At 43.7% G+C, this 16572-nt stretch overlaps 2 protein-coding genes across 6 annotated transcripts in view; both read left to right on the top strand.

The window, feature by feature from the left end:
• Positions 1–16572, top strand: part of LOC6615769 (venom metalloproteinase 3) — a 43962-nt gene that overhangs the window by 1482 nt on the left and 25908 nt on the right. For all 5 annotated transcript variants that reach the window (XM_032714430.1, XM_032714431.1, XM_032714433.1 and 2 more), the window contains exons 2-3: positions 4200–4322; positions 9920–10363. In XM_032714430.1, coding sequence (XP_032570321.1) covers positions 4251–4322; positions 9920–10363 — 516 coding nt within the window. In that variant the 5' untranslated portion in view covers positions 4200–4250. The remainder of the gene's footprint in view (positions 1–4199; positions 4323–9919; positions 10364–16572) is intronic.
• LOC116800333 (E3 ubiquitin ligase complex SCF subunit sconC) lies at positions 4699–7241 on the top strand. Its single transcript, XM_032714435.1, has one exon. The coding sequence runs from the start codon at positions 5101–5103 to the stop codon at positions 5545–5547; it is 447 nt and encodes a 148-aa protein (XP_032570326.1). The 5' UTR covers positions 4699–5100; the 3' UTR covers positions 5548–7241.

Raw genomic sequence — 16572 nt, 5'->3', positions numbered from 1 at the left:
TTTTCCACAGAGACGCATTATTTGCGCCATTCGATAGCGATCATTCATCAGATTCGGCGCTTGATTCGCTTTCAATTCATCTTGTGTCGAGTGTTTTGTTTCTGGGGATCTTTTCAGCGTTTTCATTGACATCGGCGAAGACGAAACCCGAGTAACCTGTTTGTTTATATTTTTATTTGTGTTGTTTCAGTCGCCCAGCCACTCAGCTTACCAAGTTGTTGTAGCTATTTCAGTTTGTTTAGCATTCATGGAATAGTTTGTCGGGGTAGTCAATGTACTCAGGCTATGTTTTATTTACCCATAAACTGTTTGCCCGTAAAGTGTTACTTAAGTTTAAGCTTTTGCGTAGTCATCATTTTGCGAATTTCTTTCATATTTCGCTGGCATTTCACGTAAGATCCTCTTCAGCATTACCTAAGCTACTAATAGGTAAAATATTTATTTTACTTTCAATTAGTGAACAGTTATTATTTCTATCCTTCGCGTTTTCTTAACCAAACTTAGCTATTATTTATTAGTTTTTCCTAGCAATATTTCTATATTTATTGCAAGCCCATAAATCTTCCATTTAAATGCTATAGGTTTATGATTGCATTGCCACAAGCGGTAATCAAAAAATTAACAAAAGCCAAATGCAATGGGAATAAAGTTAAAAACCCATGCAAACCATCGCACAAATCGAAGCAAAGTTGAAGTCAAACATTTTAGCCGACGTCTTCTTCAATTTCAATTACAATTTCACTTTCATTTTCATTTTAATGCGGTTTATGGCTTTTCCGACTTCGACCGCATCGCCGACTGCGACGCCGACGCAGCACGCAATCAGCGCAAGTGCTTGTTGTTGTTTTTGCAGTTTGTGGCAAAGTTGCATGTTGTAACAGCGGCTGAAAAAATCATAACAATTGCAACAAGAGCAGAAGCCAGAAACAACGAAAAACAGGAGCAGCTACTCAGTTCGGAAATGCAACTTTTTACTCTGCTGCTTATTCTTTTGGCAAATATTTCATTTATTTTCCTTCGCTGCCTTTTCGCTTGTCATTGCCCATCTTTAAATTTAATTAGTCTCGCATATTACGTATACGCAGTGGTGTTTTTTTATTTGCCACCTCTTCCTCGCCTTTGCGCCTTGCAATTTTTCAATATTTGCGCATTTTATAATCTCATAATGGCAAAATGATTATTATTTCGTATGGGGAGGGGGGTCAGATGTAGATAAAATAACTTCAAGCATGTTTTCAGTGATGTATCTGTTTTGCTCGCCCCTCCGCCAGCACATTACGTATACGCATCGGGGGCCAAGTCTTTGTTGTGTGCAGAACCATCGGCGAGATGGTCTTGGGTAACCATCTAATATACATAAATGAATAATATGCTCAGGAACTGATGCTTAAGACAAACATTTAGGCAACGGCCCTGAAACCAGTTTGGCAGCCATGATCTTCGATGGATTATGTCAGCGAACCTAGAATTTAAATTGGGCTCATTCAAATATTAGTGTTTGACATTTGGCCCGCACTTTATATCTTTTTGTTCGCCATTAGCCAAATTTGCACAGCTGTTTCTTCAGCTCAACTCGACTTGACGAGCTTTCAACAGCGGACTAGCGACTCAAGGTGCAGGTTCCCAGACCGCATTCATTGTTTTATCATTATAAAACAATGGCCGAGAGATTCGCTCGCCCTTTTCCAGCAGGCACACAAAAGCAAAAAGTTCAGGTCACAGACACTTTACGTAATCCCCACCTCCACTTGATAGCTGTCTGCAACTTGCAGCGGAATTGTCGGCGGAGTATCGGGTAAATTTATTATCTCTTGGGCAAAATGTTCGCAGTTGAACTTTGTTATGTCACATTTTGGCCGATTTATGTGTGATCCACTTATTTTTTCTGCGTCTGGCTGGGAAATGGGTTGGCTGCGTCACTCATACGCCCTGTGGTTCCAATTCTTCTCGCAGCCAATGTCGCTGGCAGACAGACGCGCGATGTGTGCGGGAAATGGGTTCATTATCAAGCCAAATGGAGTGCTACTGACTCAGGTGCTGACACAGGTTCCCCCAATCCCCGATGCTTATCGGCCAACAGAAGCAGCTGTTTGTCTGACACACCGCTGGCCGAGGAAAGGGAAGAGAGGTGGCCAACAACTGTCAATGTCAATTTAAACTAAAACGCTGACGCCCTCCAAAAAGATCGAGACAACGAGCTTACAACAGAGCCGCGCTCGGCGGGTTGTGTCAGCAAATCATTAAGAAAGCAAAAGTTAAAAGCAAGCCCCAGCCAACAGCAATACACAAAATTCCCATAAACCGCCCGAAACAGACACTGACTTTATGGTAAAAGCAAAGGCAGCAGCCACAAGACCCGTAAAAAACAAGGGGGGTAAAAGAAAAACATATTCGGCCAGGCGGCATAATTATGCGGAAGCTGACAATGCAACTTGCTTTTCGGTTTTTGGCGGCTTTAGGGGGCTTTTGGCACAGTTCCATTCCCACTTCCATTTCCACACACTTTTGGGCCAGCTTCTGTTTGAAGCTGTTCGGTTGACATTTGATGATGCGTATCTTTTTGTTTTGTTTTCTATATACTTTTGCATTGGCCCGTAATTATATAAAAAAAAAAAGCCGAGTATAAGTCAAAAAACAGTTTCGCCATAGCCGTAACCTTGAGCTGGCTCAGACTTAGATTTATGCATGCCCACATATGGCAAATGATTCGACCCTAATCGGCCTTAATTATGCAAATGATAGACCGAATCGAGTTTCCATCTTGCCTCATAACTGTTTCTCTATTCCAACTGATTTGGTGTGGTGTATTGTAAATTGTGAATCGGAATATCAACCAAAATGTTCGCGGTCACCTAAAAGCCGTGACGTTTTGGTTTTTTACTTTATCACTATTGCTGTAACATGTGTGCTTGAATTTCCTGATAATCTGGCGTGCAGCCAATGCACATTAGTTGCTATTCAGTTAAAACTCTTCAATGCTCTTGATTCACTTTTGTTTTCGGGTGAAAATCTCGCCGCGAAGGTTGCCAACTGGCACTTTCTGTTAGCATTGATGCTTTTCTTATGGACTTCTGACGGTCATTACATGGTGGCAAAAGTCGGCTGACCTTTGGCCAAAATGGTTTTCATATTATTTAGAAGATTTTACACTCATTTAAACTTATGTAGCTACATATCTTTAAACGTGGCTGGCAAGCTGCCTCCTTGTCATGCTTGTAAGCTCAAGTTCGTGTTCTAAGTCTTTCGTTTTGAACAGTCTTTCGTTGTTTACTCAAAACATATATACCATTTTCTCATTTCTGCCTGCCCGCCAGCTGAAAAAGGAAAAAGTGAACTTTCCTTGCGCTTACCTACAATTTTCTCCAATCCATGAGCAAGTGTTTTGGGGCATTGGCCTTGGGCTGTGTACCACCCATTTTGGGCAATTGCTCAGCCAAACATTTCATTACGATTGATGATGATCGATTCGCCGGCGAGACTTTCTTCCACTTGAAGTGGGCCACGGCAGCTTGGATCTTGCAGCACGTTGCATGCAAATTGTGCAAAACCTTTGGGATATAAAATGTCATGCAATTTGTCGTAAACGCCGTTGAGAAGTTGCAACACGGCAACGTGAAGCGGCTGTTGCTGCTGCTGTTGCTGCCTTTGTTGCCGCTGGTCAGTTCTGTTTGTTTTCTTGGTTGGTTTGTCAAAAGGTTTGGATGCGATGGATGCTGTTAGCCCCTCGCCACGCATCGCTGCATCATTATTGACAATTAGCCGCATTCGATGGCGGGCGGATGTGCAACTGCAACTACAACTGCAACGCAAACAGCAATCAGCAGGGCAGCACAAGATTGTTTTGTGCCTCGAGGCTGCTTCTTGGCCTTATGCAATAATTAATTACTCGGCCAGCGGGCCAGAAAACTAGGTTTCTTTCTACAAAACTAAAAGTAAATATTAATTGAAGCAGCAAGCGGCGTTTGAGTTGCAACAACAGATGCTAACTGTACTCGCGTTACAAACACAGTGCCCATTCGAGCATGACCAGGACGGGTTTGTGGGCAGGGAACTAACTAATGGTCATGTGAGGTGGTAAGACCATTATTTGGGAAACAAATAATTAGCATGCTGCCCCATTGCGTGCATATATTGGCAAATGGGATGTGGCTAGTAATCAATAATATTTAATATTCGTTTCCCCTTTCGTTTCATTGCAGTTTAAGCATTTTAAGGATTATATTAGCACCCTAGGCGGCCGACGCAGTAAGATGTCCTCACCACTGGTCCTTTTCACAGCGCTCCTCCTGGTCAGCAGCACAATATGCCAGGGCCTGCCAGATGTAAGTACCCGCAGATATGGCCAATGCCAAGTGCAAGAACTCATCAATCAACCGGTGCGATATAAATAACCTTTGGGCTCTTATAATGCCATAAAGCCAGCTGTTAACGGATCAAAAGGGGCAAAAAACGAACAACAAATGGCCGCCAGTCGACGTTTTCATTGTCATTCGCATTGTGCGTAATTAGCATTTCGAGAAATACAAAACATTTTTTGTATATTAATTAAATTACAAAACAGAGCAGAGCGCCGAGCCGAAGAGAGTCGTCGTTAGAAATAAAACATTGGCATTGTGTGTTTGCATTGTGGGCCAGGTTTCTCAGTGAGCCTGTATGGGTGTATCTCATTGACACACAGCACAGCTTTTGTCTCGAGTTTTTTGCTTTTCGTTTCGAGAAAAAGCTTGGCCAGCAAAACTATGGCCAAGGTCGGACGTAAAAAGTTCTTGTAATTATTTCAAGTGAATTTCAGACTGTCCCTCCCTCCGCGTGTTTACTAACTTTTTTTTTATTATTCTGCTGTAGTTGGCCATTTGCTAGCCGCCTTCTTTCCACTTTTCTCTTTCATTGTCACTACCTTTGTTGCGGAGGTTATGGTTATGCTCGGTCGCTTGGTAACTTTGTGATTACAGCAGACGGTGGTGGTTTCGATATTGAACTCCAATTTGAGCTCCTAGAGGTACATAGAGTAGGCAATGTATATGTTACAAGTTTGTGGCTTATTTTGTATTGATTGCAAGCAGTAGGCCCTGACTTTCTGATCCGGAATTCGATTCAAGAATGGTGCGATTCGAGACTAGGGATGGCCGTACGATCCGCGTGAATCTGGCTCTACTCGAGAAATCCTTGGTGATCCGGGAGATGTGCCGCGTTGGCCAGGTCCCAGAGGACGAGGACTTCGTCCTGCCGCTGCACGGCATACTCAGCAATGTCCTGCTGAAGATCCTGCTGTGGGCTGAGTACCACGAGAAGCACGACGAGCCCGCCTGGGTGGCCAATAAAGATCCTCTTCCGGCCGCGGAGATTGAGCTGCAGATCTCCGACTGGGACAAGGAGTTCCTGCGCGTGGAGATCGATAGCATTTGCGAAATCATGGAGGGCTCCAACTACTTGGACATCCCTTGGCTCTATAAGCTCTGTGCCCAGAAACTCGTCTTCCTCAGCAGACGTGAGTCAGAGTCGCAGTTAAGCGGTTACTTGGAGAAGATCCCACCCCTAGGCGAGTGAGTTCCAGGCCCTTTTCATTGAGGAAATTCAAAATGAATAGGCTGATTTGTAAAAGGAACGACTGGGTTAAAATTGTCTCTGGGCTGTATTCAAAACTTCTGAAATACAAAGAAACAAAAAATATTAATAATAATATTAGTAGCTTTCCGTTTTCGTGACCTATAACAATGAAATATTCAAATTTAGCGCGAGAACCCACATTTTTTTGACGTTCCCTTGACTTTTTCGGAACTCTTAAATATAGACCATGATAGTTTCGGCCGATTTTGGAGCAAGTTCGTGTTGGCGGAGACTTTGACCCCCTAGCCTTGCCAAAGTGCTGGCATAAAAAAGTGCCCCATAAACGACTTCGTCTCCGTTTTCCACTGCAATTAAAGTTGACACGCTACACCAGCAACAACAAAAACGGCTAAAACAACAAAAGTAGCAACAACTTGACGAGGCCCTTCAAATCTCAGCCGAGCATGAAAAGAGTGATGTAAAAAACGAACTGAAGTTGGTTCATGCAAAACACCGCCAGAATATCGATTCGGATTCGAGTGAGTCAGCAGTCGGTTGTCAGTCTTGTAGGTTTGCATTTTTTGCTTTATGTGCTGTCAGAAGTGCAAAGGAATATGAGATATCTAAATGTTTGCGGCCTATCAATTGCCGGCCAAATAAATTAAGCCTTTAATTGTGAAATCCAGAATGGTTCGCCGCACGATTTGTTGTCTTTTCCTGGACTCGTATTTTTTATTTATTGATTTTCTAGCTACTGATCAGCTCTTTCGTTTTTTGCCTACAGCTGCCTGCTCTGTGTCACGGTTTGAGATTTGCTTTATTTCTATTTAATCATTTTTGAGTTCGGGTTCTCGGGTCACGTTCTCCCCGCTGTTTTCATATAAATAGTTACTTGTGTGCGTGGGGCTACAGGAAAATCGGTCGATTGTCAGTGAATGAGTAATTGTCGGTTGTTTAAGAGATTATGCAATCGGAATGGAAACGCATAGACATCGTATAAAAATGCAAAGATCTTAATTGATAATCCAAACGATAAATGCAGATATTGCAGAGATTCTTTAAAGGGAGATAAATAAAATGGGTGTATTAAGTCAATTCCTCTTTAGTATTATTTTGAGGTATTGCAATTTAAGTGCACACTTAGCATTCGCTCCGCCATATTCACCCAATTGCCAGAGAAACAAATCTCTCAGATTTTTCCATTCCGATTAGACGCAGCCCATTCCGGAGGTTTCGTAACACCCTGAACTTTTCACACTTTGTTAATCGCTGGCATAAACACAAAATTTCCAAAAGCGAGAGAAGTAAAAACCAGAAAACTTAACGCCGACAGAAGCGGTTGCTAATTTCCGCCGCCTGTCAGCCGAGGCGACAAGGTCAACACACCCAAATATCCAAGGAAATGGATTGAAAAGAGGCGAACGCCGACGAGTTTGCAATTTGCTGGCTGGCTAACCATCCATCCGCAAAAGCCCCAGCGAAGTGCCAAACAAATCTTGAAAATCATTTCTTTGTGTTTGACTGACTGCGCGAAAGGTCGAGTGACACTCTTTCGAGCGTCTGCCGCTGTTGACTTTGACCGGCTGATAAAAACGCGGGGAAAACAATTGCACAACAAACACTGTTGGCCATAAACAGTGTATTGGCCTCAACCAGAGCCAATTTGAAGCACACTTTTTGCGTTAATATGGCGGCTACACCTTTTACTTTGACTTGACTCTGATTGCACTTGGTCGCCGAAGCCGCCATCAGAGCTGGAGTCGTCGCCATGCCGGTTATAGCGTAGCGCGCACACCGGGCGTATGAGTAATCTCGCACAATTTCAGTAATTGCCCGCGCAGCAGCACCAGCAGCACCAGCAGCACCAGCAGCCCCAGTAAAATCCGAATCCAAATCAAGCAGCAACACAGCTAGCCATACAAATTACAAACAGCGCAAATTTCACAACATCCGTCATTGCACTCGGCGAAAACCGAAAATAAAATCAAACTTTGGCTTGGACAAATAGCTGGGTAAACAGCAGCCTAATGGCGATCGAATCGAATGACAACTCGAGCTAGGGCTGGATTTGCTTCGACGGATATCTAGACGCAGTTGATTTTGGTTCTCGAGTTTCTAATGAACTGCAATTTGTGGCGAAATATGATAGTAAATGCAGAGAACCATTTTTGCAGTAAGAAGAATGGGTGTCTCTTCAATAAGGAAATTAAATTACCAATTCAATATACGAAAAATGATATAACTAATAATTTATTAACAAAAATAATTTGCGCCTTCTAAAAGAACACTTAAAGTCAAGAGTAAGGATTACTTAAATATTATAGACACGAATAATAGCTTCTTAAAATTAAAGACGTAATTATTCTCGCAGCTGGCCAGCTGATTATCTGTAATTAAGTGCTGGCAATTGTCTGCCGAATTTTGTGGAAAACTTACCGCTGCTTTCAACACCTCTAGAGCGGCAATTTGCGATGCCTATCAATGATTTACATAATGTTTGGCCATTTGGGGACTCTAAACGGATTTTCCGGCTGTGGGCCTTTGGCAACCGTGGTTCTTTAATCGCCGCTGGTGATCTTGTTCATTGGATGCCGTCTTTTTGCATAATTCGTAATTGCCGATCGTAGTTTTTTTCTCGCTCATTTGTTTTTAATTGCGATTAATTGGCCACAAGGGCCGCGGAGCTAAGTGTTGATTGCTGTCTGGGTGTGGTCGTTTAACTGGAAGATTTGCATACGGAGAGGCCAAAGAATAATTGCGAGTGCTGCAGGTGCAGAAACTTTCCAAATGTGGCCAGCCGAGAGCCCTAGAGCCGGCGATTGCACTCAACTCCAATTGCACTCGAGTGGCCAACTCGACGGCGCATCGAAAGAGTAGCTGCCTGCGTCTGCGTTTTCCTTTCCCAAGCCTCAGTTTCACTTTCAATGGGGCGACGACGACGCGATGACGGCAAAAGTTGCTCAATGCGACCCCAAACAGCTGGCTCCTGTTGGCTGTGGTCGAAAACACGTTTCAAATGAAAGTAAAAACTCTTTGGCATTGTGCCGAGGCGAGACGAGACGAGCGTCTGAGCGCCAAAAGTGTCGTTTTTCTTCTTCTGGCGTTTGTTCACCTGCCAACCAACTTTCCGCGGGATTTCAATTAATATAGAATTATCATGCCGGCCCCCAACGGCTATGCCCGCCAGTGTCATCTCCGCTCGGCGGCGATCTTAACTGTAAAAGTGAGTCTGGTACTTTGGCCAAGACAACTGGCCATCTTGTTCGCCTTCGCTTTGGTCTGCTTTTCTGATTTCTGCTTCTTTTCGACCGTTTCTTGTACGGCGCTGTCGTCATTTGCAGTAAGTCCATTTCTGACTCACTTTGGGCCATTTTGGGCAAAATAAATGCAAGAAATTTGCCTAAATTGCAGGCCGCTAGCCGGCCAGCATGCCAGCAAGTTCGCTGTCTGAGTCTTTTGTTTTTGCGCTTGCGTCTTAGCCGTTGTTTAAGGAAATTCTACACCAGCTTTGACCCTGTAACAGATCTTGTTTTTGTGGCCGCTGCTGCTTTGCTGATTGGATTGCAAGTGAGATGCAGATCTGGCAGATAAATAAAACGGAAATGCACTGGATGTACGAAAAAATCCAAAGATTGAGTCATGTAGAATGTCATTTAGAATGGCACGCTGACTGGCACTTTGGGCACTCAAAGCAAAGTAGCTTATGAATGAATTTTAACTACTTCATTTACAGAAATACACTCTTATTGGAAATTCCGCACCATTCTTCGGGGCTAAACAAACTGAATAGGGGATTGAATAAGCGCTGACCACAGTCGCAGATTAAAAGTCCATTAATATCAATACGAAATTAATTTGATTTTAATTGAAATTCGCAATTATGGCCAGCACACAATGCGCTTATAAAGAAAAAGTTTACACGCAACTCGGATAAGATTGCTATTCGATATTTATTTCTTTGCTTCTTGTTTGATTCGCCTCGTTTGATTCGGAAATACTTAAATACATGTGTGTCTGCTCACAATAAATAAATCTATCAAACGCCACATTGACCCTGACCCAGTTGGCGAAGATACTCAAAACCCAGCCGATTCGGATTCGGATTCGGTTGTGACTTTGGCTCTGGCTTAGTCGATAATCTCCAGATAGCTCTTGAGGGTCCAATGCAAACAGCAGACACGAACCAAGAGAGAGAGCGCCACCAACGAGGCTTGGCAAACAAACACTCGATTATTGCATTGAATTATTGATAATTTTTCAATTATCCCCTATCCCCTATACCATTTCCATCTGACAATTGCTACAATTTGTTGTCATTGCCCAGGGCAACTAACCTGAATTCGTTTTCTGTCTCGTTTCTGTCGTTTTCCAGTTGCACAAACAAATGACGCCGGAGCAGCTGCAGTCAGTCTTCCACGTGGACACCCACGACGCAGTGCCCCACTATGAGCTCGTGCAGCTCCAGCACCACGAGAACAACCGCAACCGCCGGCGGCGGAGCATCGGCGAGGGGCCAAAGGTCAACGCCGGCCTGCCGCCCCACCACGTGAAAAAGGATCTCAGCAAGAACGCCTACTACAGCGAACTGAAGCACGAGGCCCTCGCCTCGGGCGGCAACCACCTGTTCGCCCCGGAAGTGAGTGCCATCAAGTCGCACAACGTCTCCTTCAGCGCCTTCGGCCAGCACCTGAACCTCTCCCTCCGCGCCACCCAAGGACTCTTCAAGGGCGCGCCCCACCAGCTGCGCATGTGGACCGTGGGCAGCGAGCCCAATGCCACCCACGGCCTTGACCTCCAGGAGACCGCCCACGAGCAGGTGAGTCGTGATTTCTCCTTCTATTCAGCTTAAGAAGATATACCCTAAAGGAGCTTATAAGGTTGAAACACAATGTGGCCTAGTAAGCCAGGATAGCTCATAGCACACCTTCATATCAAAGTAACGTAACTCGCCATCATGCCCAATTTAGTTAGTATTACAATCGCGTTTCGTAGTTGATTGGCCCTCTTATTAGTGTCATAAATTTTCCTGCCCTAAATTGGCGTTTTGTTGTAAATGTTTTCCTTATAAGTCTTTCTCTTACTGCACTTTCATTGCTTACATCATAACGTAAAAAATTACTATCATGCTTTTTGTTGCGTTTTGCCTTTGTACGTTTTCTGATTTGTTGATTCGCCATACTTCCGCTTGAGGTAGGCAGATATTTTGTTTCAGCTTTTATCGGGCTTTTATATATTGTTTTGTTTGGCTTTGCTTTTATTTACAACACTTCGCGTTGCTATTTTTCAGGCATTTAATTACCTCAGCTGCCTTTGCTTTTATTCGTATCTAATCGGAGTTAATTGGGCACGTGATAAAGAGATTTTCTTTTATTTATATAAACACTTTTGAGCTCGCATTAATTACGCTCTTTGTTATCGCTGCTTGTTATGGTGGGCAAGAAAAGTAATCACGAACACGTCGGAAAATCATGCTTAAAGTCAAGGACAGGTGGAAATCTGATTAACAGATCGCGGGGTATACATGTATGTAGCAGGCCGAAAGGCTTAACCTTTTCACTTCTTGTTTAGCATAACGCTGGGCAATTCCCTACACTTCGTGTTGGGATCGAAATCATAACAATTGGCATTAATATTTACTCTGTCCACCCACGAGTTCCTAAAAATTCAGTAAGCCGCGTTGAGCCACGAACGTGACTTTTTGTAATTACTGATAAAGTTCACTTTCTTTTCATGGCTTGTTTGTGTACACTGGTGTAATTCAATTTTCCCATTTACCCATTATTCATGTGGTGGGCGTGTTTCTGGCCTGCGAAGTACAATCAATTGATCGCACTTTAAATTACGAGTCTTATACTCGGCGGATAGGGTAGGGTCTGCGGGATGGGTGGTTTCTGAACACAGCATAATTTTGAATGCAAGACACCACACTTCGGAAATGAAAGTGAAATGTCATGTCGGGCGACAGCCGAAAAAGAAATGAACCCGGCGACTCGAACTCTTATGTCTTTGGACTTCGCCAACTGCGGAGTTGCTTGTTGTTGCCTTTTCTGTGATTTATGTGTGATAATTTCTGTTTTAAGCCAGCCACTGCGAAATGCGGAAAGATTCGTTTGACTTTTCTTTCATTTCTTGGGGGATTTCGTCGTCGCTTTTAATTAAAAACGGAATAAGCTGCGGCTGTGTTTTCGCCATTTTCTGCGAGATTAGCTTACCAATGCAAAGGCATATTCCATTTTCCCCCTTGAATCTGGTGACTTGGCAAGTATTTGAGTTTTCTGTTTTTTGATCTCATGCCACAAACAAATGGCCTCAAGATATAGACCACATAACTACAGCATTTCAATGTTTTCTATGTCGGATTTTTATTCTGTTTTTTTTTTGGTAATGGCGGCACTTTGTCAGAGACCTTCCACAACACAGCAGTCGAAGGAAACAAAAAATGCCATGGAAAAAACATTTATTCTAATTTCTGACATTCTGTGTCTTTTTGTTGTGCCTCATTGTTTGGCAACCGCAAAAGTACCGAAAAATAATTTTCCATTGATATCTGGTCCGAAGAACTGACCCCGTTTCGTTTTTTATTTACGCGGACAAAGGCCTTAATGGTCGGGGAAAATGTTGCGTTTTACGGTGTGTTCGATTGCACATTAAAATTAAATTGTAAAATAAATGAGAAAAGTGCAGCACCCGTTGGTTTTGCGGTGGAAATTTCTCTGCCTCGCCATGAAGGTGGAAACCTTGCTTCGTGCCTTTTTGCACCCAGATACTCCAATAGTTGTTGTTTCATACACAGCCATGCCAAGGAATTAAAAGGCAAATACAAGGCGTTGCTAGGCACTCCCACTGCCGCATTCAATCGATGAAGGCGATAGGCCGCACTCAAAGGTCAGTGCAGCCGCAAAATACCAGAAATGAGGCGAAATGAAAACAAAAGTCGCACAGGTCTCTGAAAAAATGGAAACGCTCGAAAAGGGGAGCGTTGAGTCGAGTAAATGGGACTGTTGTACCAGAAGTTGTGGCCCACTATGATTTCTGTGAAAATGAACATAGCAAGGGTTTGAATATTCAGTTCAAAATAATGATTTCCAGCCAAATGCCTTATAAATGGAGTTCAAATTATGAGCTCACCGCTGTGGAACTACGCTTTCAATTTCACAGTGACTTCATCAATTAAATAAAATAATACAAATATATAAAGTGCAAGATACCTTGCTGTTCGCTTTGTTGCTTATGCTCAACTTCCCTATTTGTTGGAGTAACAAAACAGAAGGTGCTCTAAAAGCAATCTGCAGTAATCGATCGGGGATCATGGATCATGACTGTGGCGAGGAGAACAATCCCTTTCGGCCGAGACTGAGCCACCTGCCCGTTCGGGACTCTGAGGCTCGACAATTACCATAAAACGGGGCCGCAAACGAAAGACTTAGGCAACGAACGCGGGCATTGGGCGGGCATTAGTGATTCCACCCCCCAGCCGCTTTCAATATGCAGCTGCCAGCCGATGGAAATCTGAAAGCACGCTAATTAAGTTTTCAAAATGCATTTTTGATGGGTGCTAACTCGAAGTGCATAATTAAAAAATAGTGTGTGCAAGTGCAGCAATGAAACTGTAAAAGCATTTGCTGCATGCCACTTGCCGTCGGCGCTGCACTCGTTTCACAAGACGCAAAATTGTATCTTGTCATTGCAAAACGATTCCAACTCGTTGGCGGCGGCGGAGGAGAGCATGATTAATGAGCTGGCGATTTGGCAGCTGAATGAATTCGAAATTAGCTCACTGTGTCCCACTCTCTCTCAATCTGCTATCTGCAGCTAGCTATTTTTTAAATGTGCGGGCGATGCAAGCTGCGATTCCGCAAAAAATCCGCAAAAAACTCGAGGGGTAGCAGGAAAACTTTGTGGCTTAGAAAGCAGTTTCGCCTGCATTTCGCCTGCTCTCCCGCGTCTTTTTTCCTTTTTCTTGCGGCTGCAATCGGTTGCATAATGCCGCCAAGTTGCTGCCACGGCCTGACAGTTTCTGTGGTTGTTGTTATGCTCATGTTGCAGCTATTGTTAACGCCGCGCGGCTTGCTGCTTTGTAGCCAGCAGCAAGTTGGCCCAATCGCTCCCTTTTAGCAGTGATTAGGTCTCAGGCCGAGTTACTCGGATGTTCAGGCATCCGTGCTGGTAAGCAAATCGCAGCTCCTCGCAGAGCTCAATGGGTCACATAATTGGCCGAATAATAGACAAATAATGGAGGTACAGCCTTGGCATTGTCTTCGATTCAAGCCGTAGTGCTAAAAACAAGTCCAGTGCGACTCGACTGACATACAATGCATAATGGTGCGTAATAAACAAACTAACTGCCAAAGCAAATCAGCCAACACACACACACGCATGGCTAAATCCGAAGTTATTATTATGCGCAGCTCGAATGCGGCCAATGCGGCGTATGCGTAACGACGCCAAACAAATCAACGGGCAAACAAAATAAGCCAACAAAAGCGACGCCCACACGGCGTCTAATGCGTTAATTGTCGGTTAACTTGCCTAAATGGCTCGTGGACCTACAAACTGAAAGATTGTGTGGGATCTACATGGCTATACACCTTTTCCCGTTTGAAAGTTGAACTTTCGTTTACCCAGCAGTTCGAACAATGGCAAATTATCGTCTCTTTTCGCTCGGGTTAAGGGCCTGAGACTAATGCCCTAACCTTCTTCTCGCTTCGGCCCACAAAACAAAAATCGGATGGAGTTCAGAGGCTAATTTTCACTTTGCCAAGTTCGCCGCTCCGGGTCATTTGTGTCTTTCTTCTCTCAACTTTTCGGCTTAATTTGCATAACAAAATTGCCAAAGAAAGAGCCAACGAAAATGGGCTAAAAAGTTTCAGCCAGGAAGTTGTTGAGTCTGGGGGCTTTTACTTTCGTTTTTGGCCATCTAGGTGCCAAAGTGCTGAAGTAAAGCACTTAGGGGGATGGTTTTAATGGAAAGGGCTTTCCACACTACAACTTACCGATCCTCTAATAATGGGTGGGCATTAAAGGGTAATTATTCTCTATTTTAAAGATTCTGTCGTCAGTAACATACAGGAAAGACAATCGCTCACCTTTCTCCCACCTTTCTCTGGCCAAACAAAAACCATTCATGGCTAAATGTTTGTGGCTAATAAAATTATAGACCAAAATCAAAGCAAGTCCCTTGGGGCAATCGAGAAATTCACTGCTTACGTAAGACAAAAGTTGCAGCCAAACAAAAAGACAATCCGGCCAGAGTCTAATCTCCGTAAAGAGATCTACATAATGTCTTGTAGCCATTTGTAATTAAAAAATTTACGGCGCCATAAATAAAAAATATATATATATATGGCTGGGTTCAATGGAAGTGGAATCGAAGTGGAAAAGTAGAGGAAAAAATGCGCGACAGCAAACAATTTACAATTTGCAAGTCAACTAATTAAAAGTGCAGCCGAGGGAGAGAACAAATAAGTCAAATTGAGAATGGGTCCCCATGTCCATGCAAAGTGGAGTCAAGAGCAAGCGGAGCAGCAGAATAAGTGGCCAATTGACAGTTCATAAATACTATATGGCCAAAACACTTGGCCAGGCTCCAAGCTCCAAGCGTTGACAACTCGACACTCTGAATCGGGCTAAGACTTGGATTCGGATTCGGCTTTGGATTTGGATTTGGATTCGGACTTGGACTCGGATTCATGGCAGCCGAAATACGTGTGGTGGCGTGGGGGTCGCCACTTGCCACTTGTTGCTTTGAACTTATTTTTCCACAAGGTCGTCGTGTCCAACTAGCAAATACAACAACAACTGCACAACAGCGGTACAACACGCTACAACAACCAACAACGAATTAAGCCATAAATGCCTGCTGCACATGAAAAATTTGAGTATGTCGTTGTTGCTGCGTGTCCACACGCTTGGCGGTCACTTAACAAACCTAACCGACTTGGCCAAAACCACGCCCCGTTCTGGACAGCTCGGTAATTCGATCGAAGCGATAAATAATTGCCCGGCTCTGCCGAATTGCTGTTAAGGGTGTTCTAGGTTGGTTAAGTGGCTAACAAATATTTCCTTAAAAAGGATATTTAATATAAGTAAGCAGCGCTTGTAATATTGAATACAAATATTGAAGCAATTTGATTTGATAACTATAAATGAAGTAAGAGAATTTAATCTGATATAAGTGATTGGTGTTGAGGAGTCGCTTCAACTGCTAAACTCGACTCCTTGAAGAGCAATTGAATATTTTTTTAATGAGGCTTCATGCATCATGCGAATACGAATCTAGATTATCTTCTGGCTGACAGCTCCCATCAAACAAAAGGCCAATGGCTCCGAGTCAGTTTTTACACAGATTTTGGCACTTGACTCACTTTGATGCATACGAGTACGTATACGTAATGTCATTTATAGCTCCAGTCGGGCGTACTGCGATTAGTAACTGTAGATTCGGATACTCGGACAGGGGCAGTTATGATTTATGCCTGTAATTTGATAGAGTGCCGGCACGACAAGTTTTTGAGCCTCGGACGCGGTCCAATGCCAAATGCTGTGGCCGATGTCAAGTGTCAGATTACATTTATTTCGATATTTATTACAGAACCCAATCCAATTGAATGGAAGCGAATTGATTTGAATTGAATGGTCAGGCTACGCAGGGGCAATTAATTTAATTAGTCTGACCACAGCGGGCCCGAAGATAAGCCGTTGATGCTTAAATTTATGCTAATTCGCGGCTAATATCCCCGGGGTATTTGCTCTGCGCTCGCCTTGAATAGCCAATGCAAGAAACCCCAAATCGAATGTCTATGTCACAGGATTGAGAAACAGTTGGACTGTGGCAAAAATCTAAATCGCATCTAGAGCAGTTGGCCAAATGTCAGAAGCTTAGGCTTTAAGCCGTGCCAGCAGCGCCATTTTCATGGTCAGTCTAAAGTCTGCCGCGGCACACACGGCGTATGAGTGACGTGCATGCTGAGGCGTCACATTTGCCAGCCACGAGCATAAATCAAAGCGCGGTGTACCGCTACAGCC

This window comes from Drosophila sechellia, chromosome 2R (genome assembly GCF_004382195.2).
Source record: "Drosophila sechellia strain sech25 chromosome 2R, ASM438219v1, whole genome shotgun sequence".
Taxonomy (NCBI): Eukaryota; Metazoa; Arthropoda; class Insecta; order Diptera; family Drosophilidae; genus Drosophila; species Drosophila sechellia.
This window is presented reverse-complemented; position numbering and strand designations above follow the sequence as displayed.